The 25,730-nt window shown below is 31.0% G+C and overlaps 3 protein-coding genes across 5 annotated transcripts; 2 read left to right on the forward strand and 1 right to left on the reverse strand.

Moving 5' to 3' along the window:
- Positions 1-995: 995 nt before the first annotated feature.
- On the reverse strand, positions 996-25,646 carry LOC126834931 (multiple inositol polyphosphate phosphatase 1-like). Its single transcript, XM_050567161.1, has 9 exons — positions 25,502-25,646; positions 16,987-17,064; positions 9,929-10,066; positions 9,134-9,435; positions 8,937-9,059; positions 8,713-8,869; positions 8,496-8,593; positions 8,306-8,421; positions 996-1,368 (listed from the first exon to the last, which is right to left on the reverse strand). Exons 1-9 carry the CDS (start codon positions 25,521-25,523, stop codon positions 996-998), a joined length of 1,407 nt encoding a protein of 468 aa, XP_050423118.1. The 5' UTR covers positions 25,524-25,646.
- On the forward strand, positions 17,341-22,939 carry LOC126834200 (PAN2-PAN3 deadenylation complex subunit PAN3). 3 transcript variants are annotated; one of them, XM_050565957.1, is made up of 14 exons: positions 17,341-17,533; positions 17,606-17,845; positions 18,308-18,416; positions 19,477-19,569; positions 19,810-19,923; positions 19,991-20,207; positions 20,272-20,418; positions 20,481-20,597; positions 20,659-20,824; positions 21,189-21,414; positions 21,476-21,615; positions 21,692-21,880; positions 21,954-22,116; positions 22,208-22,939. In XM_050565957.1, the coding sequence occupies exons 3-14, from the start codon at positions 18,330-18,332 to the stop codon at positions 22,337-22,339; spliced, it is 1,791 nt and encodes a 596-aa protein (XP_050421914.1). In that variant the 5' UTR covers positions 17,341-17,533; positions 17,606-17,845; positions 18,308-18,329; the 3' UTR covers positions 22,340-22,939. The 3 variants fall into 3 exon arrangements, with proteins under 3 accessions (XP_050421914.1, XP_050421916.1, XP_050421915.1); XM_050565959.1 differs by having other exon boundaries at positions 18,312-18,416; XM_050565958.1 differs by having other exon boundaries at positions 17,341-17,845.
- LOC126834201 (G-patch domain and KOW motifs-containing protein) lies at positions 24,241-25,681 on the forward strand. The gene has a single exon (XM_050565960.1). It carries the CDS (start codon positions 24,369-24,371, stop codon positions 25,428-25,430), a length of 1,062 nt encoding a protein of 353 aa, XP_050421917.1. The 5' UTR covers positions 24,241-24,368; the 3' UTR covers positions 25,431-25,681.
- Positions 25,682-25,730: the final 49 nt, after the last annotated feature.

Consider the following 25,730-nt stretch of genomic DNA (forward strand, 5'->3'; position numbering starts at 1 on the left):
TAATTCTTAATAGTCTAGTTTTAATGGCTCATTCAAACATTTTAGGAAAAATATTATTTTTAGATAAGTTTTGTTTTTGTTTTGCTATGTCTGATAATTTGTTTCTGTAAGATTTATATTATTTTTTATTAAGAGAGAGTTTAATGGTTGGCGCCTAATTAGCGTATGTAGAGTTTATCGCTTTTTTTTTTTAATGAGCCGATAATTAACACCGGGTGTGAACCATTCACTTTGTTAATCATATTTTGTCTGCATATTTTGTGTGTATATTTATTTAGGAGGTTTTGTATAATTATTGTAAGCAACGTTAATTTATCTTCTGCTAGCTTAATTGTTTTTGTTTCGTCCCAATCAGTTTTGGCTATTGCCTTTTTAGACTCATTAAAATTGATATAGCTTTAAAAGATTTGTTATTGTTATTTATTGAATATCGAGCAGAGGGGTGGTCTAACTATAACTGTAACTGTGTTGCGTCAATACTGTGTTAATATCTTTTATGTTGTGTAATAATAGTACATTTGGTTTATTAATTATTATATTTAATATAAGTATAATATTTGTATTGGTTATCGGTGGATACTTATTTACTTGTACGCCATGCACAAACCATAGATGCAATAAAAATGGGTAGATTATTTCATTTCTTTAGTGATATGAATAATGTAGATTATACTCTTAAAGGGAAAATCATTTTTCTTGCAGCGTAGTATTTTAAGTAAATAATAAAACTCACCATTTTGAAAATATTTCACCAAAATTAAAATAATGTTTTTTATTTTAACTAATCGAATCGTACGATTTATAAATCACATTTGTTTAGAAGGGTCTTTTTATTTTAACGAAATAAAAACAATACATATGTTTGCACTACAATGACGTTATAAAAAAATGTCTTGCACATTATGTGTAAAATATATAGATTTAACAACTAACGAAAAACTTGTACGCCAACAATATAGTAAAAAAAAAAAAGCAAATTAATTAAATTTTTAATTTTAATAACTCGGTCTGGAGAAGTCGTAAGGGACGCCAACGGATTTGTCTTCGGCTTCGGAGAAGAATTTTTCGCATTCGTTAAGTACAAGATAAGCGTCCAGCTTTATAATTACATCGGACAACCGACAATAATCACAATATGTACTGTTGTCTACCAACGGGATGGCCGTCAAGGTTTCGTTGAAATAAAAGCCAACCAACGACTCGGTGCCCTTCTTTTGGAATACAATTACCATTAAGTTTGCCATGAAGGGTATGACGTGCGAGGTTGAGAAATTTTCCTTAACTGGGTCTAAACCTAAGGCCGTGTGCGCAAGTAAAACATTTGTCCGATGTCCAAAGTACATTGGAAATAATGGTCTTTTTTTTTTGCTGAAAATACAAATTCAAATATTAAAAGTAATCCGTTTCCATCTATAGCAGGGCCCCCTATAAGCTAAAAGGTATAAAAAAACGACAACTGTAAACGCCTGTTTTCTCTCTGGAGTATAATATAACAAGAGTATAATTTGGATTTACATTATTAGATACATTCCTTTGTGTGTTGAGAATGGCAAGTGAGGAAAACCTATTTTAACTCATAGTTGATCTATAAGTATTAATTCGCAAGGGTATGCCGAAGAAATCCTAAACTGTGTAAGAAAACTATTCTATGTTGCTATTTACAATGTAAATACATGTAAAGGTAGTTTGTTTTTATGTTTGAGTAAAACATATCTTGTTTTAACAATACAACTTCAGTATATCTACCTTTTCAAAAATCTCAGGAGATGGTCGAATATACCGCAACTGAGTTTTGCGTTGAACAAACTTACACTGGTAGAAGAAAACGACCACCAACAATCTTCATCCAGTTTTAACATTACCTGCGAAAATTTCGACAGAATTAATTGCAGTTCAGTTGTACTTGCTTAAAATAATATGGTACAAGAATGCTTACACCGATATCTTCTTCTTCAAAAAAGTGGCAAGGGCATTGATCTTCACTATATATAAGTCTATTCCAACGGCAAATATCCCACAAGGATTTTATATATCCTAACAAAAAATTTAAACATTAAATAGGCTTACTCCTTTTTTATTACCTATTTACTTATCAATAAATCTGAGGTTATTAATATATATGGTATAGATTTCATAACTTCTTACCGTAATCCACCTCTTCCACATGAAGGCCAAATTTGTTTGCAAATTTTTGTCTCACATTAGTGAATGCTCTACTTTTTATAAAATCCTTTCTTTGTCTTTTTACATGTTTTCTATATTGTTTCCTTCCTGGATCTACTGTTCTACCGTATTCAAACTAGCGCATACATTTATTATATTTTATACTTTGTTGATAATATGCTATACGTGTATAAAACTTGTTTAACGTACCATTAAAAGAAGATCTGTTTCCGAGCATGTCGGAATTTCCTCAGGAAGACTACTTTCGTTAAACAGGGTTTTCAAAAATACTCGAGAAGTTTCTATGGCACGCCCACTCGGAATTGCTTTTATCTATGGTGTATAAAATTAAATACTATTAGCAACCAGGTTTATAGTACTTTTTATTTTGTTACAGATAATTTTACCGGGTACTTTGCAGCATCATATAAGCCGTCAAAAAATTTTGGAAGCGTGTCCTTCAACCTAGTTGCGAATTGTGTAATTTCCATTATGCCTTCAGGAAGCAAATAAGCTCCTTCAACAAACTGATAAGGCGTCGCAGTCCAATCCAGAAAGATTTGAACGTCTTTTCCAACCGGTTTCTTTCCGGTTGTTCTAATTTTTTCTTGCAATTCCCGTAGTAACACCATCATATTATTATAGACACTTTCGTCTGGTGTGCATGTCGCATGTCGGATTAGCAAAAGAGCCTTAGACGGTTTATAGCCTATACAATTAGACAGTAAAAATAAATTGTCATGTAGTTATGCTTAATTTTACATAGATGTACAACTATAATCTAGCAGGAATTTTGTACTACAAAATATGAGATTGGTAATTAGGGAATAAAAAATACTTATTGTCTTATACATCTATTCTAAGTTTGTCACAATATGACCTTGAAACAAGAGCCAAAATCGCAATATCCATTTAACACTAGATTTAAAAAACAAAATTGTAATTTGATAGTTTTTCTTGAATAAACGTTTGTTTATGTTGTAAACTTTTATATGTTGTAACTATTATAAACTTTTTTTTTTCATAACTCATTATGAGTACCTGTTCCTAATGATTAAAAGAAGGGTTTTCTTTACTATTTTTGTTGTCTTTTTACGTTAAATTCGTTTTTAGTGAAATTTAATACTTTCATTTACTTATTACATTTATTATTTGATAACAAGTCTGCCCGTCAGCATTACCCTTAGTTTTGTAATACTCACCAGGTGGTAGTACAATATTTTTCGTGAAAACATCCTTGTATCGGGTTTTCGAGCTAAGTTGCTCGAATTTTGAATTGACCATGGCTACTGCCAACAACAAAGAAACTAAACACAAGTACTTTGACATTGTATCAGACCCTGTGACAATGAATATATTCCAATTAATACTATATATATGCTATGGCAATTTTTATAATACTTTTTTATTTTATAATTTACCTTTATAATCACCAAAAATGTAAAGTTTTATTCGTTTTAATTCTATAAAGAAGTACGATAGTTATACTATTTTATTATGTGATTTCTGCAAAATTCGATATTGACCGGTGTAATATAATCACTTAGAATAAATCCTTAGGGCGAAAATTTTTATTTTTGAAACGTCCATAACAACATGGATAAAACTTCAGAATGTTGTATCTTTTTTAAGTTAACGAATTGTACGGTTTTTGGGAACAATATTTGGTTTTGTTGTGTGTTTTTAGTTGCATAAATAGAGCCACATTGACGTCAACCGAAAAATAAACACATCTGGAAGTTGAAAAATTTCATTTTCGTTTAAATTTATTCGCTTTTACTGAAACTTTCTAAAAATATTAGCTCCTTTGAATTGGGGTTTAACAATTATGATGAATAGATGCGACCGTAATATAAATACTAGTAGCCTCTCTAGAGGAGGTGGTGTTCTTATTGCCGTCGATAATAAATTAAATTCAGAGTTGTTAAATACATCTTCTTGTTCATTAGAAATTGTAATTGTTTTAATAAAATTAGATATAGAGTATTTATTGTTAGTTCCGTGTATTTTCCTATCAGTTTATCAGTAGATTTGTACACTTCTTATTATGATATCATGGGAAACATGTTAAACAATTACCCGAATGCTGAATTTTTATTATTTGGTGATTTTAATTTACCTTCGGCAGCTTTTCCTAACGCAAAATCTCTTTCCTTTAACAATTTATCCTTTCTAAATTTTAAACAAATTAATAATGTCTTAAATACAAATAATAATTTACTCGATTACCTATGTCATAACCAACTCATGACAGATACCTGGCATGTTTCCTTAAAAACTTTACCTATTGTTAATGTCGATTTACATCACCCCCCTCTTATTATTAACTATTCATTCCCCTACCATCATATAAATAATCGTGTACATCATGAAATATTATATAATTGGAATAAAGCTAATTACAGGGAAATCATTCTCAAGTTAAGCGCAATGAATTGGCAAATTATTTTTCAGTTTCATGATGTAGATATTTACAATATAAATGTATTTTACTCTGACATTTTTTCAATTATAAATTATTTTGTTCCAACTATTTCAGTATCTAATAATTCTAATTTTCCTACATGGTTTAGTCATGAATTAAAATGTATCATTAAAGAAAAATGTCTTGCAGGATTGCCAGGGAGATTGGGAGAGGATAGATTGGAAATTAGTGGGTTGGTATGATTGAGGAGGCTTCTGTTGAATCTTCTATAGTGTTGCTTTGCCACTTCATTCACCAGGGGCACATGTAAATCTTTATGTAGTGAATCGTTGGATATATATGGAGGGGCGTTGATGATGAGCCTCAGGGCTTTTGATTGGAAAATTTGTATTTTTTAAATATTTGTTTTTTTTGGCAGATCCCCAAAGTTGGATTCCGTATGTCCAGATTGGTTTCAGGAGTGTATTGTATAATAGAATTTTGGACTTTAGATTAATTTTGGAGGTTTTTCCGAGAATATATTTCAGGAGGTTTAGGCGGTTGTTTAGTTTTGCCCAGGTCAGCCGCTTGTCAAAGAAAAGTCCTAGGTACTTCACATGATCAGCGACTGGTATTACGTTGTTGTTTAAGAAGACAAATGGAGGTATACCGCTACGCAGGGCAAAGGTTGTATAATTGGATTTAGATTCATTCATTTTAACATGCCACTTTGAATACCAAGGTGTGAGAGAGTCTAAGTGGTTTTGTATTGATGTTGAGACTATCGTTGGATCATTATGAGTTGTGAAAATGACTTTGTCATCCACATATTCTGCAACGTTAGTGTTTGATTGAGTTGGTTGATCAGAGGTGTAAATATTATATAGCGTAGGAGACGCGACTGAACCTTGGGGGACGGCAGCTAATATTGGCGAAATATTGGAAAGCACTGCTCCAGATCTGACAGCGAAGTGTCTTTCGCTGAGATAAGATTTGAAAAATAAGTAATATGGTTGCGGTAAGAAGGTTTTTAATTTATATAAGAGCCCTGGGTGCCATACCTTATCGAACGCTTGCGAGACATCTAGGAATACTGCAGATGTATAAAGCTTCTTTTCTAGCGAGCTGGAAATTGCATCTGCAATTCTATGAATTTGATGTATTGTTGAGTGTGATACTCGGAATCCAAATTGGGTATCGGGAATAATTGATTTATCTTTAATAATTGGATATATTCGTTTCAAAATTAGTTTTTCGCATAGCTTGGAGAAAAAAAGGTAGGAGACTGATGGGTCTGTAAGATGATGCTTGATTTGTTGGCTTGTTGGGCTTTGGAAAAATAATTATTATTGAGAACTTCCATGAGATTGGAAAGTATGAGAGTCTTAGAGTTGCGTTAAGTAAGTGTGTTAGGTGAATGCTTGCTTTCGGTGGAAGTTTACGAGCTACTCGGCTGTTATTAGATCGAAAAAACATAGTGGTAAATCATAATCTCGAAGCTGTTCAGAATCGTTTTTTTCGTTTTTTAGCTTTTAATTTTAAAGTCGAAGACCACGACATTCAGATTATAATGGATTATTGTACTATTTCAATATAAAATCGTTAAATACAATAAGAAGTAACCTTCATTATTCATTTTGATTAAAACTATTAAATAACTCTATAGATTGCCCTTACTTATGGATTTCTAATAGATAAAGTGTTACAATTAGAACTTGTAAATAAAAGTCTATTAAAAAACATTTTAAAATTAAGTTATACCTTTTGAAACGATCTATTAGTTTCGTTTTAACTTCAAGCGGATGGTTTTATTTAAAAAAAAAATTCCAATTTTTTTATGATAAATATTGTACTTAAATTAGCGTCATTTTAGTTTCAATGTGGAGCTGAGAAGGTATTGTTTTTACAATGATGAGTGTTTATTTTTCTGTTTTTAATTTTTGTGTTTGTACCCACGATATTACCTAAACACCAGAACCGATTTCTTTATGTATGATTCGATTCAAGTACTGTATCTCCAGTTTCAAGCCTTTCCCTAAATGCAAATTCAGATTTTGGAAGAATTGCATTCTCTTCTAAATAAGATATAAGTCTAGTTTTAATGGCTCTTTCAAACATTTTAGGAAAAATATTTAGTTATAACTTATTTGTCGCGACTGTATTTGCGTCGTTATTTCTCTTACTGTCGACTATATTTTGTTGGGGTTGTTGCAATGCTTTTTAATTTTTTTTTAGAAAAAGTTTTGTTTCTTTAAGATTTACATTTTTTTCTTTTAATCAGAGTTAAATGGTTGGCGCCCAATTAGAAGGGGGAACGACTTATTTAACTTTCAGTCTTTGTTAGATACTTTTCATATGCAATACCTGCCCTATTAAATTTCACTTGAGTACATCCAACCAGGTGTTCTCCAAAGTTCCAGTAAGTACTCCGAATACAAAGCAAAATACATATTTGTATAATCACGTGTACCTGAGTTAGTGTAGGTATATATATAAAGCGAACTGTCCATTAATTCGGGTTACCAATATACAACACAGCAGTCAGCATACTAACATCAATCGAATGACATAATTTTTAAAGACAAGAAAAAAGATAAAATATAAATAAGTACATAATAGTAACAAAACAATAATAAACGTTGATATTTTCTAATTGAACAAAAAAAACCCATTCGATTCATTAGTTAATCTACTGCTAACAATACAATATACTTACACGTGTTGTTAGATGTCTGAAACAAACGGATATAATATATTTATTGAAATTTGAAATATTTTAATACATAAACAAATCGAATTGCGCAATAATAAAAACAAATATTGTTGGCTTACAAGTCAAATACATTAAGTCGATAAACAAAAATATTATGCCTTGACGGGTTTCATCAGTCTAAAGTTTACAACATTTTAGACCACCAGAAATACCAAAAAGCTAAAGCTACATAATTTTAATTTTAATAATTCGGTCTGGAGTAGTCGTAAGGGACGCCAACGGATTTGTCTTCGGCTCCGGAGAAGAATTTTTCGCATTCGTTAAGTACAAGATAAGCGTCCAGCTTTATAATTACATCGGACAACCGACAATAATCACAATATGTACTGTTGTCTACCAACGGGATGGCCGTCAAGGTTTCGTTGAAATAAAAGCCAACCAACGACTCGGTGCCTTTTTTTTGGAATACGATTACCATTAAGTTTGCCATGAAGGGTATGATGTGCGAGGTTGAGAAATTTTCCTTAACTGGGTCTAAACCTAAGGCCGCGTGCGCAAGTAAAACATTTGTCCGATGTCCAAAGTACATTGGAAATAATGGTCTTTTTTTTTTGCTGAAAATACAAATTCAAATATTAAAAGTAATCCGTTTCCATCTATAGCAGGGCCCCCTATAAGCTAAAAGGTATAAAAAAACGACAACTGTAAACGCCTGTTTTCTCTCTGGAGTATAATATAACAAGAGTATAATTTGGATTTACATTATTAGATACATTCCTTTGTGTGTTGAGAATGGCAAGTGAGGAAAACCTATTTGGACTCATGGTTGATCTATAAGTATTAATTCGCCTCGTAGTGGAAAAAGATCTTTTGCAAAGATATGCCGAAGAAATCCTAAACTGTATAAGAAAACTATTCTATGTTGCTATTTATAATGTAAATACATGTAAATGTGGACTTTGTTTTAATGTTTGTGTGTAACATAATAATATCTTGTTTTATCAATACAACTTCAGTATATCTACCTTTTCAAAAATCTCAGGAGATGGTCGAATATACCGCAACTAAGTTTTCCGTTGAACAAACTTACACTGGTAGAAGAAAACGACCACCAACGATCTTCATCCAGTTTTAACATTACCTGCGAAAATTCCGACAGAATCAATTGCAGTTCAGTTGTACTTGCTTAAAATAATATGGTACAAGAATGCTTACACCGATATCTTCTTCTTCAAAAAAGTGGCAAGGGCATTGATCTTCACTATATATAAGTCTATTCCAACGGCAAATATCCCACAAGGATTTTATATATCCTAACAAAAAATTTAAACATTAAATAGGCTTACTCCTTTTTTTATTACCTATTTATTTATCAATAAATCTGAGGTTACTGGCTGTATAATAAATATGTATAGATTTCATAACTTCTTACCGTAATCCACCTCTTCCACATGAAGGCCAAATTTGTTTGCAAATTTTTGTCTCACATTAGTGAATGCTCTACTTTTTATAAAATCCTTTCTTTGTCTTTCTACATGTTTTCTATATTGTTTCCTTCCTGGATCTACTGTTCCTCTACCGTATTCAAACTAGCGCATACATTAATTATTTTTTATACTTCGTTGATAATATTTTATACGACCCTATTCAACGTACCACTAAAAGAAGGTCTGTTTCTGAGCATGTCGGAATTTCCTCAGGAAGACTACTTTCGTTAAACAGGGTTTTCAAAAATACTCGAGAAGTTTCTATGGCACGCCCACTCGGAATTGCTTTTATCTATGGTGTATAAAATTAAATACTATTAGCAACCAGGTTTATAGTACTTTTTATTTTGTTACAGATAATTTTACCGGGTACTTTGCAGCATCATATAAGCCGTCAAAAAATTTTGGAAGCGTGTCCTTCAACCTAGTTGCGAATTGTGTAATTTCCATTATGCCTTCAGGAAGCAAATAAGCTCCTTCAACAAACTGATAAGGCGTCGCAGTCCAATCCAGAAAGATTTGAACGTCTTTTCCAACCGGTTTCTTTCCGGTTGTTCTAATTTTTTCTTGCAATTCCCGTAGTAACACCATCATATTATTATAGACACTTTCGTCTGGTGTGCATGTCGCATGTCGGATTAGCAAAAGAGCCTTAGACGGTTTATAGCCTATACAATTAGACAGTAAAAATAAATTGTCATGTAGTTATGCTTAATTTTACATAGATGTACAACTATAATCTAGCAGGAATTTTGTACTACAAAATATGAGATTGGTAATTAGGGAATAAAAAATACTTATTGTCTTATACACCTATTCTAAGTTTGTCACAATATGACCTTGAAACAAGAGCCAAAATCGCAATATCCATTTAACACTAGATTTAAAAAACAAAATTGTAATTTGATAGTTTTTCTTGAATAAACGTTTGTTTATGTTGTAAACTTTTATATGTTGTAACTATTATAAACTTTTTTTTTTCATAACTCATTATGAGTACCTGTTCCTAATGATTAAAAGAAGGGTTTTCTTTACTATTTTTGTTGTCTTTTTACGTTAAATTCGTTTTTAGTGAAATTTAATACTTTCATTTACTTATTACATTTATTATTTGATAACAAGTCTGCCCGTCAGCATTACCCTTAGTTTTGTAATACTCACCAGGTGGTAGTACAATATTTTTCGTGAAAACATCCTTGTATCGGGTTTTCGAGCTAAGTTGCTCGAATTTTGAATTGACCATGGCTACTGCCAACAACAAAGAAACTAAACACAAGTACTTTGACATTGTATCAGACCCTGTGACAATGAATATATTCCAATTAATACTATATATATGCTATGGCAATTTTTATAATACTTTTTTATTTTATAATTTACCTTTATAATCACCAAAAATGTAAAGTTTTATTCGTTTTAATTCTATAAAGAAGTACGATAGTTATACTATTTTATTATGTGATTTCTGCAAAATTCGATATTGACCGGTGTAATATAATCACTTAGAATAAATCCTTAGGGCGAAAATTTTTATTTTTGAAACGTCCATAACAACATGGATAAAACTTCAGAATGTTGTATCTTTTTTAAGTTAACGAATTGTACGGTTTTTGGGAACAATATTTGGTTTTGTTGTGTGTTTTTAGTTGCATAAATAGAGCCACATTGACGTCAACCGAAAAATAAACACATCTGGTAGTTAAAAATTGTTTTTCGTTAAACACTTAAATTACAGTTACAACTTACATTAAATTGAAAAATGATCTTATAATATATATTTGTATACTAAAAAAATATCATTTTTGTCAAGTCTTAAACGTCAATGTATAAGGAATTCAAATTTAACGTGAGATTGGTGTAGAGATATAATTAGATTTTATAGGTATACTTGGATCGCAGTAGAAGTAGCAGGTGTTTGCAGAGAGAGGGAGAGAGTAAGACAATGGGAATTTGACTTTAATAAAATTGTTAAAGAATTGTAAGTTAAGGTATCGGGAATAATTGATTTATCTTTAATAATTGGATATATTCGTTTCAAAATTAGTTTTTCGCATAGCTTGGAGAAAAAAAGGTAGGAGACTGATGGGTCTGTAAGATGATGCTTGATTTGTTGGCTTGTTGGGCTTTGGAAAAATAATTATTATTGAGAACTTCCATGAGATTGGAAAGTATGAGCGTCTTAGAGTTGCGTTAAGTAAGTGTGTTAGGTGAATGCTTGCTTTCGGTGGAAGTTTACGAGCTACTCGGCTGTTATTAGATCGAAAAAACATAGTGGTAAATCATAATCTCGAAGCTGTTCAGAATCGTTTTTTTCGTTTTTTAGCTTTTAATTTTAAAGTCGAAGACCACGACATTCAGATTATAATGGATTATTGTACTATTTCAATATAAAATCGTTAAATACAATAAGAAGTAACCTTCATTATTCATTTTGATTAAAACTATTAAATAACTCTATAGATTGCCCTTATTTACTGGAACGATTAAATTTTCGAATTAATACCAAATCTACCAGAAATCGAGATAGTTCTTTAACCAATAATGTTTCTAAAGCATACTCAAAATCATCACCTACGAATATACTGATGACTATAGGAAACACTATGGATATTAATTTTAGTTAATAATTAATTATGACTGTATATTGCATACCACATTCTTGTTATATTAATTGAATGTGAATTTTATATTATTCGTACCAAATTTTATTGCATCTGTATCACTACACAATTTTATATACAATATATTGTTTTGTAAATCGAGTTTTTCCGTTAATTAAGATAAAAATAATAATAATAACAATAGTTAACTTACAGTTACATTAAATTAAAAAATGATCTTATAATATATACTTGTATACTAAAAAAAATCATTTTTGTCAAGTCTTAAACGTCAATGTATAAGGAATTCAAATTTAACGTGAGATTTGTGTAGAGATATATTTAGATTTCATAGGTGTAGTTGGATCGCAGTAGAAGTGGCAGGTGTTTGTAGAGAGAGAGAGAGGAAGAAAAAGGGAATTTGGCTTTAATAAAATTGTTAAAGAATTGTAAGTTAATATACCATTTTTCAATAGGAAAAAATGCGTTTTATTTATTTATGTAATATATTAGCATAATATATTCAATGGGCAGTAATTAAAAACGTTACCAAGGCTAAACTTAAATTATTTGATAACACTAATTACAAACTAATAACGATAATTAAATATTAAAAACTGTATAATAATAACGATAATTAAAAATTGTGTATAGTATGGATTTCTAATAGATAAAGTTTTACAATTTGAACTTGCAAACAAAAGTCTATTCAAAAACATTTAAAAAATTAAGTTATGCCTTTTGAAACGATCGATTAGTTTCGTTTTAACTTCCTAGCCGATGGTTTAATTTAAAAAAATGCCAATTATTTTATGATGAATATTGAATTTATATTAGCCTCATTTTAGCTTCGACGTGGAGCTGAGAAGGTTAGTGTTTTTACAATGATGAGTGTTTAATTTTGTGTTTGTACCCACGATAGCACCTATAATATAAACTATGTTTTGGATATACAATAGACTTGTCGTAGTGTAATTTTTAGCTCTTAAGTCATAAAATTGCGCCAAAAATAAATTTTTTTTTTTGAAATTTGGATTTGGGAGCATGTTTAGATAAAGGCATCACTGTCTTATACAAATTTTGACAATATCCGACCGTATTAAGCCAAGTTACACGGTAAGTTTAAGTTAAATATTGAAAACATATTTTTTAGTGTTCGCATTGAACGTATCGAATACTGATTAATAACAATAAGAAACTAATTTGAATAAACTAACACTTATGGCACGCTCTTATCCCTTTGTTCCTCAAATGATACCTATTTATATTTGACGACAAACCCTAGTGTGTCTAATATGTCAAATAATGTATTTTTTTTTTTGCGTTTTTGAGCGAACAATGTTGGCAGTTTTTTTGTGACCCAAAAAAATATGTTATTGAAAATTTGTGTTTGATCGAGGTAGTGTACATTATGACTTGTGTGTACTCTGCGTGTCTAAAAAGCTATCAGTACAAAGATACACAAGATGTGTTTTTTTTTTGCTTTTTAAAATCAATCAAAAAGTAAAATTTATACCCAAGTCGAAAACATAAAAAAAACATTTTAGTTTCACTCTTGCATTTATCGGTTATATTGGTGCCGCTAAAATTTAAAAAAAAATCGTGATTTAGGTCACTTCATCATAAGAAAATGTTTTTCAACATCTTAATTACTTTACTGGTTTCAACTTTGGCATTCGACGATCGAACATATTATGTTTTTTGTACCGACGGAAACCAATCAATTAAATACACATTAAATACACTTTTAAAATCTTCAGGATGGAGTAAAATTGGCGACTTGAGAGTTAGATTCTCGGATACAACAGCTAACCCTCTCTCGGTAAGTGATGAATTATTAGACAAAAGCGCGCAATTCGATAATCAAATCGTAAACAACGACAACTGCGCACAAAAATATGACATGATTGTTTATTCGTTATCGTGTGTGTATGCAAATGCACTGGTCCAATTTTTTAATATGACACAAATTATTTTGCATATTGGCAAAATGGAAAAACGCCGGTTGAAGACAAAAGACAGCAAAATTGCACGCAAAAGGAAAACACTGGATTCAGGAAACAAAACGCTTTCAGGCGCAGATGAAAAAAGTAAACAAGCTAATGAACACGACCATCTTTGCGAAAACGATCCTTTAAATTCCCCTGATAACCCGCTGTCGTCGTCGATTATTACTTCTGCGATAAAACAAGTCGAGAATAGTAGGTTGATGTTCGACCACATGTTTAAAGCGTTTAGTTTTTTAAAACAACTGGTTCCACAAGAATATTTTCATAAGTATTCGCCCGAATTGATAAATTTTATCGATACCGTGTCATCGAGAAAAAATGATATCGCAAACATAAAAACAGTTTTTCCTTCTTTTAACGGAGAAGACGGCAATTGCTACGATATTAAAATAATCAGAAAATTTAGCAAATTTGTCAAAGCCACGCAAAAGATAGATAGTTTTTTATACGGCCATTGCGTTATACCGGCGAGCGATAAACCACAGATCGTTAAAGACGATGATGTATACACGACTTTTTTTCAAAAAGGCAAGCAGAATACGGTTACACACAAATTTCTAGTCGTAGAACAATTGGAGGTCCAAATTGCACGGCTTAAAAAAAACGTCATTTGCAATTACTTTGAAAAATTGGGTTTCGTGTACGGTTCCACGGAAGACAATGGACTAGAGACTACAGAATAGTATATTACACATACAGTTATAAGAAGAAAAAAAAAATAATAATGTTAACGTTGTTTTATTGATTTTCAGAAAAACTACTTTCATTATTTTTAGTAGCACCGAAGTTTATGATCCGATAAGTTTCTGGATAATAAAACCAATTTTGTAATGTATAAGCCACTTAAGTGTTCAATTACATATTGTTACACTTTAATCTCATTATAAATTATAATCAATCATAATTCTGTAATAATATTCATATTACATTTAAATAAATCAATAAATTGGTTTTGTTTTGAGAAAAGTCAAAACCGTATTTCTATTTTGTGCTAGACTAGTGTCTATAAATTGCGATTTAGTTTACTCCATCATAAGAAAATAATGTTTACAATATCCCAATATTACTTTATTGGTTTCAATTTTGGTACTCTACGATCGTATGTTCGCTTATGGAATCTTCAGGATTGAATAAGATTAGCAAAGTGAGCAAGTCCGATTTCATGGTACTAAAAATTTCTCTTTTTCTTGTGATTTATTACCTATGCAGAAACATTGCAGAATATAAAAAAAATTGTTAAGAATTAACAGGAATAGTTTTTCCAATTTTAAAACGCAATTTCTGTGGTCTGCGACAAATTGAAAAAAAAATTAACAGCTTTTAAAGGAGAAAAATACGCTATTGGTTATGTTTGTTATAACAAAAACTTGGCAAATATGATTGCCTGACGGCCAACGACATTACGAACAATATAATACTTAGTTAAACATAATAATCAAGTAGGTATAGCTTTTCAGTATTTACTAAAAAAACAAGCTAAGCTGTAGTTAAAAAGAAGCAATCTTAGTTCGTTGTGAGAATACCATTATCGACAAAACAAATCGTACCTAATGACAATAAATATGGGCTCGAGACGATTTTTGTTTTGTTCGCTGAACTTGATAATAACGGTAGCTGTCAATGGAAATTTCAGGTGACATAGATTTCACAATTTAATGAAAACGTTTTCGGTTACCTGTTGACTGTTGATTCACTCACACGTGTCACACAGCAACCTAGAGTCAAAATGTGGGTTTTCATTTTTTTTCCTTAATAAAAAAAAATTAGGTTAACAACAGATAATTGAGAAAATTGTATAATATTTTATAGTCCCTCTCTAGATCTATCATCGGTCTAATTTCCAGACTTAAAACCCGGAGTTGGACAAATTTTATGTATAGAAATTGAATACACCAACATGTATAATACTTATATATTGTACATTTTTATATACATATGTAAAATACATAATATAAAATGCATCGAAGCTTAAACAGAATTTGAAATGTCTAAAGATAGAAAATCTTTAATTAACCGTTTAAATTTATACGAAAGATTTCAAATTTTAAATGATTTACATTTATAGATTTTTAAAAATAGTCGAATCGGTTCCAAATTTGTACGGAATTATTACCTCTCGATATATTACTAATAAAATACGCCGTTTATGAGTATCTAGCAATTATTCTCAATACTTACACATAGAACATAGGTGTTCATTTATTTTTTGTAAGAACGGCAGTTTTTTTACTAGTTTTTACATCAATTTGTTACATTTTATAACGTTATAGATTGTAGAAGATTTGTATACCCCCCAAAAAAAAAAAAATGATACACCTTGATTATTTGGCATTGACACTGTTAAACAAAAAATTAAAAAACACATCATCGTGTAATGAATACCTTTTATGTAATAATATGACATATTATGTTAATTATGTTTTCTAAATTCTATTTATTAAAAAAAAAATGATTTCAAAGCTATAAATCAATTTAAAAAAAACAAATAATAATAATAGGTAATTTTAGCTATTGATTTTACAATGATGTGGGGTTTTTTTGTGACCGTGAACACTGTAACTTTTTCAATACTGGACAAATTCCTTCGAGTGGCCACTCTATAAATCACAAATTTTATCTTGTTAGTACCTTAAGAAGGGACTGGAATTGACTCCTTCGCCCTTACAATTTGGAAAAACAAAACCATAAGAGTTTTAAAGTTTCAAATTTCACTAGGTAAAATTTCGAGAAAAAGGGTTGTATCTAAGTGAAATCTATAAGATAAATTTATTTGATACGCCTCTATACGCCAAGAGTCTCAAATTATGCACATTCCGCAGGACTTTTTCAAGACGTTTATACCTACTAATTTGCAATAGAATTAAAGAACGATAGTTCTTAAAAAAAATGATTTGGTCGAGGTAAAGAGTGGAGAACAAACTACTTTATTTCAATCAACCAGTTTGATTTTAATATTATTTTGTGTTTTTTTTTGTTAGACAACCCCAATCACAGTACTGACTTTGTTTTTATAGTTTATAAACAAAATATTAATATTCTACTACATGTCATTCATTGCACATGCCCTATTGAACGGGTACATTTGTATTATGAATAGTTGTTAAGATGTATAATAAACATTTTTTGTAGGTACCTACAACAAAATGTCTTCAGAATCGTATCAATAACTTTGTCCCACAAAAAAATCTTCAAATTGCAATACTATAATAGTGGTCAAACACTAGAACCCAGAAAATGTCTGTGTTATCTCACTAGTTTACTTAGGGAGCTGAGAGCTCACGGGTCTAAAGGAATTATTACAACTCAAAAGGGATAAAATCAATAAACGCTTCGATGCGAATCTGTGGTTAGAAAGCGGAGTAAGAAAGTATTATAATATGTAAGTGACTAGTAGTAGTAGAAGTAAGTGAGGAAGTAGTAAAGGAGGTCAAGTGTGAAAAAAAAATACTAATATCGATAAAAGCATTGTACCTAATGACACTGATGTGTTTAAAAATGAATTCAGTAGTATCAGGGTGTACACGATTTGGGTTGATCGACTGTCTATACAAATATTGTCATAGTTACCCATACAACGTTAATAACAATATAATGAAAATATTTTCATTACCTGTTGACTGTTGATGTGCTGACACGTAGCAACAATAACTGTTCCATTCTAGACCTACTTTCGGTCTAATTTTCAGACCTTAAAACAAAAAATGTTAAAAACACATCATTGTATTAATTACAATACCTCTTCAACTTAGCACACGGAAACTAAAAATGGCAATAATTTTAAAATATCAGCGGGCTCATAGCTACGCTGTCGCTTAGTTGAACCTGTGGAACAAAAAATGAAAATAAAAAAAAACCAACTGTTTTCTCCTCTAGCCGCAGCTGTTGTTTGTTATTGTTTTGTTATCAGCGTTTTATCTTCCATGAACGCAATTTTAATAATATGTATATTTTCAAAAGAAAAAAAACAACAATAACAAAGTACTTAATTCTGGTGTGCACGAAAAATATTATTGTGTTAGAAAACCTATTGCTGAAGTGAAAATCTGTGTCCAGCTGTAGCCGTTGTTGTTGTCAAATTATTATTATTATTATAATAATTACTGGTCGGTAAAAGCGAAGCGGGCTGCGATAATATTATTTTGGCGGTGGATAAAAACGTACAATACCGTAGAACGGAAAAAGTCGCCAATCTTTGTTTACAATATTATTAGAATATATCCGATTTTCAGATCGTGCTACAAAACCGGCGTTGTCCGAATTTAATTAAATTGGCCGAAAAACAACAAAGCAACACACCGAAAATGTTGCGGCACCGGATAAAATAATAATATCAATCATCGGGCCAACAATAATATATTGTATTATATCAACATCGCAATAGGAAAAAAAAAAAAGTAATAATAATGAAGCGGTAAACCACAAGCAACGACCGCCGCCTTAGTTATTTGGACTTCGAATACAATAAAAAGGTAAACAATAATGACGGTTAACTATTGTTTATATTACAGTATTTTGGCAATCGCGCCCAACACATTGTTGCATCATAGCCTTGATGTATGCATTCACTGGTGTGATATCCTACTTGCCTTGTAATTAACAAGTAGGTAGGTATATTGTTGTAGACTACTCGGATTTACCGTTTAAACAATAACATCGGTAACGCTTTTTATATCCGTTTACACCTACTCGAATTCCATTCGAGGCTTTTTTATTTTGTTCGTCGTGTCTAATCGATACGTTTTTTTTCTTCTAAAATTTTTTAACCGTTAAAAATTTGCAAAAATATTAATATGTATTAAATATGCAAGCAAATCGTTTTTCAATTATGTGTAAATCTAGTTGGCGGGAAAAAATTAAGGAAAATCCATAACGTTTTTTTGTTTGGCCGAAATCGTGTCATGCGTTAAGTGTTAATGTTTTATTTTTTAAAGTAAGGAGGCCAAATAATACGGGATGGATCCAATGGCTATGATCGGACCGCAGTACAATAATTTAATGCAGAATGGTCCTCCAGAAGAATCAAAACTCGCTACTTACATGGTAAGTCTAACCTAGTAATTTGTGTTATTGTATTGAGAATTTGATGGGGTTGGCTTAGTTATTAGCTTAGCTTACAAAACGACTTTTGCAATTATCTATTAGAAGTTATGAATTGATCTACTTCAATGCAGAATGGATCGCCTATTAGTATAATTTTTGTCTTACTTAATTTCACTTTTATTTTATTTATTTATTCAAGTTGGAACCTTCTATGATTAATGTTACATAGAAAATCAATAAAAAAATATTTACTCGATAATATTGATTTATTTGACTTGTAAAAATAAGTCAAAACATGTTCATTTTTTTTATAAATCCTATTCGAGAAAATATAATATGGTTAACCTCATTTTTATTAAGGTCAAGGAGAGACATACTAAAATAATCCCATGCAATGTTATTATTTTATTTAGAAAAAAAAGATGTTTGCTTTGATAACTGATGTCTTTATTTACATAATTTAACTCATGTTCTAAGCCACATATTTATTTAGGTGTAAAAAATAAGAAAATTAGTATAATATATTATCATAAAGGTTTTACAGGTGGTCCATGCTTGTATGTGAACCACATTAAGGGGCAAAATATAGGCAATTAAAAAAAAAATTGTAGGCAATGTATACAAAAAAGTTTTTTTTTGCTAAATGTTGACATTTCAAATCATATTTATCGTATACTATGATATTGGCATTTTTTCAAAAAAGTCTTTTAATATCACATTTATTTTGTAACTCAAATAACGACTTGAATTTAAATGTACTTATAATTAGGGACAGGTTATTAATTTAGAAAATCATTATTAAAGTAGTCCTAAAATATTATAAATATTATTATTAATATGCGAAATAATTTAACTTTAAATGAACTTTTTGCCAAAAATTGCTTGTACTAAATACTTTAAGAAGTAGCGTGTAGCGTTGTCTAAAAAAAATTGTTGCTCTCCTGTATTAAGCATACCAAAAGAACATTTTTGAAAATCAAAAGTTTTCTATATCCGTCAAAAAATTACAAACATTTGAATATATATCATGTTTGACTCAATGTGATTTTCTCGTGTTTAGAAACGTCAAAATAATGGATCTCCTCAATCGGCCTTATTCCAATCTTTATCAAAAAACCTCTCAAATTTAGAAGTAAACCAATCAATGAAAAAGGTGAGTTGGCAAATGAATTAAAAATATATTTATATTGTTACACAACGTAAGTTTGTTTGTAAATCTTTGTTAGTCCACAATAGCCGTGTGTTCAAATTGTTGTTTACATGTTATTTATACTTAATTGTATGTTATTTGACATTTAAAATTTTAGTGAATTTTTTCGGCACTTTGGTTGTTAACAATTTGTTTAGTCATTTATGTGCACATAATATAGCGATAGGCAATTGACAATTACAGGCGTCCATATCGACGGTTGATTTCGTACCTAGAAATCTAGTTAGTTCGTTAAATATTCCTGACGGTTCCTCGTTGTATGCTAAAGAAAAATCTCAGGCAATACAAGCATACCAGGTAGATTGTGTAAATTTGATTTTGGCTTTACCGACTTATTTATTTGTTTTATTTTAATCGTTAACAGAAAAACGTCAACGGCACCACGTATTTTTATCCTCCGGACACGAACGGTACAAATTCAGTTAACAATACCATTTATGACGATACTTCTGGCTACTTATCGATGCCACCGTCTGTGGAATCGCCGACTGCTGGACTGTACGCACAGGACGACCTCAGAAGAGATTTATTGCATAGAAACTCGCTGTCGATAGCATCCCCCGATTCTAATCAATGGCCAGGTCTTTTAGAAAACATTTTCATTGTTTCGTTAGACCGCATTGATAAAAACGTGTTATTTTTCAGATTTACCAGAAAGTATCGAAGACTATCATGAAGTGTATCCTTTGGATAACTACGGCCACTCGTCAAAAATAACGACATTCAATACTTCCACGTATCGAGCGACAAATTCTAAAACCGGCGACAAATGTTGCTTGAAGCGTATACACGGTAAGTTTATTCGACGAAATAATTTGCTCATATAAATATAATATGAACTCGCGTATTTTCAGGTTTTCGGCAACCAATTACAAAGCTCAGTCCGCTGGTGGAAGCTTGGAAGAAAATCAGCCACGCTAATATAGTTCAATTAAAGGACGTGTTTACGACGAAAGCTTTCAACGATAGCTGTAGGTAGCAAAATACGATAAAATTTGGTTTTTTTTATTTATTTGATATTGTCAATTTTAGCATTAATATTCGCCTATAATTATCATGCGGATTCCGATACGTTGCAAATCAGACACTTTAACACTCACGAGACAATGAATGGGTACAACGATCCGTTTAGTTCGGATCCGAATGCACCGAGGCCATACAGTCATACGAAAAACGCAATTTTACGCCATCAGCATAGGTAACGACCTAAAAATTGTATATTTTTTTAAACCAATGCCTAAGTCAAATAGAATTATGTTCACACAAAAAATTTAAATGGAAATTTCTAAAATGTTTAACACGTTATATTATATAATGATATTTATAGAATAAAGTAAATTCTGGAGTAAATGAAAATTAAGGGAGGATTAATCTCTCTTTATTAAGTAAAAATATATATTTGTAAAAAAATTTTCTATTGAAATACCAAAACAATAATTTATTTTTACAATTGTCAATATAGTTTTATAACAATTAAAAATGAATTTATTCTTTTATGAATTTTTATGATTTGCAATCAATTATTGTATCATCATAATTTATTATCATTTATATTTTCACAGTAATGGACTGTTGTCGGAAAGTACATTGTGGAATTACGCTATACAGTTGAGTGGCGCACTAAGAGTAATTCATGGATCTGGTTTAGCGTTACGAGGCCTCGAAATGAACAGAGTCCTGGTGACCGGCACCGTCAACTCCAGGGCAAGGCTGAGAATCAATTGTGTTGCCATAATGGACGTTTTAATGAACGACATGGCCACTTCGAATATAATAAGCCATTTTCAAGTTGGTGGTTTCGGTGTCTAAAGTTACGATTCAAAAATTATTCAAAACATTTTTTTTCCAGCAAGAAGATTTAACAGACTTTGGCAAATTACTATTAGCGTTGGCTTGCCGATCGCTAATAGCCGTTCATCCTGATAATTTAGCTACTTCCATTGAACTAATGGCTCGTACTTATAGTAGTGATATTCGTAATTTGATAAGGTTCGTGTGTGTTGCATAAGAATATTATTTGTTTGGGTTTCTCGTAGTGTATGTCATCTTAAATGTATTTCGTCAGGTATTTACTGAGCAGTCAAAGAAGACACATTACAGAATTAATGCCGATGATTGGTGCGCGATTTTACACGCAACTAGACGCTGTGCAAAATCACTCGGACACGTTAGAAAACGAATTGTCCAAAGAAATGGAAAACGGACGTCTTTTCCGGTTGTTGGTGAAACTTGGATCGATAAATGAGCGGCCAGAGTAATTGCGACTTGAATAATTATTATACGTAGCTGCGCCTTATTGTAATGGGTTTTTGTTTTTTTTAATTTAGATTTAACCTAGACCCGTCTTGGTCAGAAACCGGCGATCGCTACATGCTGAAGTTATTCCGAGATTACTTGTTCCATCAAGTGACAGAAGACGGTCGTCCGTGGTTGGATATGGCTCATATCGTACAGACCCTCAATAAACTTGACGCTGGATCGACGGACACTGTACGTAATATTCAGCGGTTCCGTCTTGTTGGAATCTCTCACACTCTCTATCTCTCGTCCAATGTTTCACACTTAATTATTGACTTTGCAGATTTGTTTGTATTCTCGCGACGAAAAGACTATTTTGGTTGTTAGCTACCAAGAGTTGAAACAGTGTTTAGAACAGTCGTTTTGCGAGATCGCTTCGGTAGCTGCATCCGAAGATAACATAAAGGCTGAATAACATTCTTATTTTAGTCTCTGATTGAGGCTAAATTACGAATAAATGAACGCTTAGTCCACGTACTTAAATTTATAATTTCAGAGTTTAATTGATTACCTGATAGAAACACAAATATTTACATGGCCGAATGCTTAAAAATACTTATTTACAAACATTTGAGTTGTTCTTTTTTTTGTTTTTCTTCTTCTAATTTTGCTTTTATACATTTATTTATTTTCAAATTTTATTCCTTTTGCAACATTCCAATTTTGAGTAATTGCTTTTATAAATGTTTCCATCGTAATTAAATTCACAACAGATATACCTCCGTTTATCTTTTGGCCGTGCATTTATTTATTTATATAATAATAATGATCTTAAAGCAATAATAAATTTATCGTGGTTTCAACTCGCAGATCAATCAATAATTTAAAATTTAGTGAAAATTGTATTTACAAACTATTTGTTTTTCGTTTTTTTATTTTTTTATTTTTATTACAAGTTAATGCCAACAAAATATATATTTAATAGCCGTAAATTAATTATTTTTCATTAAATTCTGTACATTTTTCAGCATATATTTTTAAAATATTATTAAAATTAAAAAAAAAAACCAATAAAGTGTATAAAGATATTAAAAAGTGTTCAGTAGTGTTCATGAAGATATTTAGTAAAATATATTATGCAAAGGAAACGTATAAGTACAAGGTTGGTAAATTTGTTTGAAATACTCGTAAGACTTGGGGACATAAATTCTATATATTTTATAGTTTAATAATAGTATTTCTCATTATTCTATTTTGGAGACTAGTTGTTGGTTGATTTGTGATAATATATATTTTTGTAACAAAACTTAATAAAAAAAAAAAATCAAATCAAAATGTAAATTTGTATACCGTCATAAAATTATACTGGAAGGCAGGATATTAACGTTTGTGCAAAATCTCTTTCATAAGTTATTACCGAAAACTACGCAGTTGTCAAACAAATTAAAACGAGAATTCAGATTTAATGACGAGGTAAAAAAAAAAAAAAATTATGGTGAAGTAGTAATATTATTTTAAGAATTTATTTTTCTTTAATTATTACTTTTTTTTTAAAAATATATATTAACTGTTTGAATAATGTATATGTGATAGATGCGAAAACATAACATGTCCAGAACAATAATTTTAAGATATTATCATGTATTTTTTTTTTTTTTTAAAGAAATATATGTAGTATAAATTCTTTTATTTGCTGATAATTGTTTATTCCGTTTTGGGTCTCCAATCATTATGGTATACCATACTATTTTACTCGCAATATTAAACAATTAAAAAAAAAAAAAATGACAAAACTATAGTTTTACATGTTTATATTAATCAATTACAATGTTATTAAACTTGGCTGAGATTGAGTTTGAAATCAGTCTTCAGAAATGTAGGATCAAAGTGGGAAGTATGTCTTTTGTCATCATGTTAATTATATAATTATAATGGTATCAATTTTTGTTAAGTAAAACTACTTATGTTTATAGAGCGAAGAAACCTATGTGAATTACATACATAAAGTAATAATTACTTTGTAATTATTGTACTTTATTGTGGATCAAAAATTGGTAAAAAGAGTGATGATTGGGTCACACATCCAATAGTGTGATTAAATAATTACAAACATGTTGTAACTTGTAAAACCAGTCTAACAAATAGCGCAATTGTATTGCAATATTATTGCCTACACTTGGTAATTAACACTGCGTTTAAAATTTGTAGTTTGTGCAAAAGAGATATATTGTATTTTATATATTTTTTTCGTTTGCATAATTTAAAAATCGCCACATTCATTTTAGAAACCATAACCACGGTTACTGTGGTAGATGACCGTTCTGATAACTGATAAGAGATAAGGTTATATGATATCACTTGATGAGTAGAGTTTTGTAAACAGTCTGATAAAAAATCGAATGTATAATATTCAATATTGTTGACTATTAACAATTATTATTATTAGCGTACTTAAATTAAATTTTTTTTCCATTAAATACATTTTGTTCTACGTCAGATTTAAAATGGTAGAAGATGGGAAAAAGATATCGTTCTCGTTCAGTAAGGTCACAGCCAAACCCAAAGTGATACCCAATGTAATCAAACCTGCGCCAGAAAAAGCTGTACAGTTTATCGAATGCGTTGAAAAAAACTCAATAAAAGTAATCGGTATCACTGAAGACAATAATGAACCGCTGGTCATACCTATGCAGCCGTCTGCCAAGCGGAGTCTACCGACCAAGCGGGTGCCGTCCAAAGAAAACGGCTCGGCGAGTGAACTGCGTCAAAATGGATCGTTGACGTTGGAAGAAATGGCCGTGCGTGAACTGTTGTCGGGCAAGAAGGAAAACGACGATCAAGTGGAAGTCAAAGTCATGGAAGTACCGATGATAGTCAATCCTCCCGACGGTAAAGAAGAGTCTACAGCTGAAGACTATTCGAATGTACCTATTCAGGATTTCGGATTAGCCATGCTCAGAGGTATGGGCTGGAAGGCCGACAAAGGTATAGGTAAAAATGCACAATTGATTGCCGCCAGTATGCCGGAACTAAGGCCTAAAGGTATGGGCCTTGGAGCCGACAAAGTAGTAAAATCTGCACAGAAGACAAAAGACACTAACGAAGAGTTGAAACTGGCAAACGGATCGTACGTACAGTTTGATTGCGGACGACTCGACGGACAGTATGGTCAGGTAATGGGATTCGACGAGGGAGCAGCGAGGGTTATGGTAAAAATGGCTCGCACCGGTCAAATGGAAAAGGTCGGTGAAAATACATTTTCTTTAGTCACTAAGAGCGATTACGACAAAAACAGTAAAGTCCTCAACATTAAAGAGTACAAAGATTATCATGCCAAAAAGGACAAAATGGATGACGTTTTACACAGATACGTCGAGAGAAAAAATAAAATCGAATCGATTCCGCAAAGTCGAGACAAAATTAATGACCGCTCGGAAAACGGTTCAAACGGTCGTTCTAGACATCATAAAACCAAAAAGAGCAAACATTCAAAATCACCCCACAGAAAACATAAATCAGACCATAAAAAACACAAAAAAAACAAACACAAGAGATCCTCATCGTAATATAATTTGTAATTTTTTTTAATTTCTCGATATTTAACGTTTTCATTATTGTTGTACGACCCGATACTTACCTCCTAAGAAGCATTTGTGCATTTGTACGTGGGTTCCATGTTCCAACCGATCCTGCAAGGTACATTTATAATTTATAGTATTTTAAAATGTGTGTAAATATAAATATTTTTTATCAAAAAGAACTTTATTAAAGACAAAAGTAATGTGCAAATAACAAAGCAGTAATTTTGTTTTTTTTTTTTCATTCGCCTCGTTTATCTTTATAGCTTTTTAATTTGTTTTGATCGT

Source organism: Adelges cooleyi, unplaced genomic scaffold, assembly GCF_023614345.1.
Source record: "Adelges cooleyi isolate 19-005CV unplaced genomic scaffold, UGA_ACOO_1.1 ACOO_flye_CR_arks_rails_tigmint_CR_PRNA_21, whole genome shotgun sequence".
Lineage (NCBI taxonomy): Eukaryota > Metazoa > Arthropoda > Insecta > Hemiptera > Adelgidae > Adelges > Adelges cooleyi.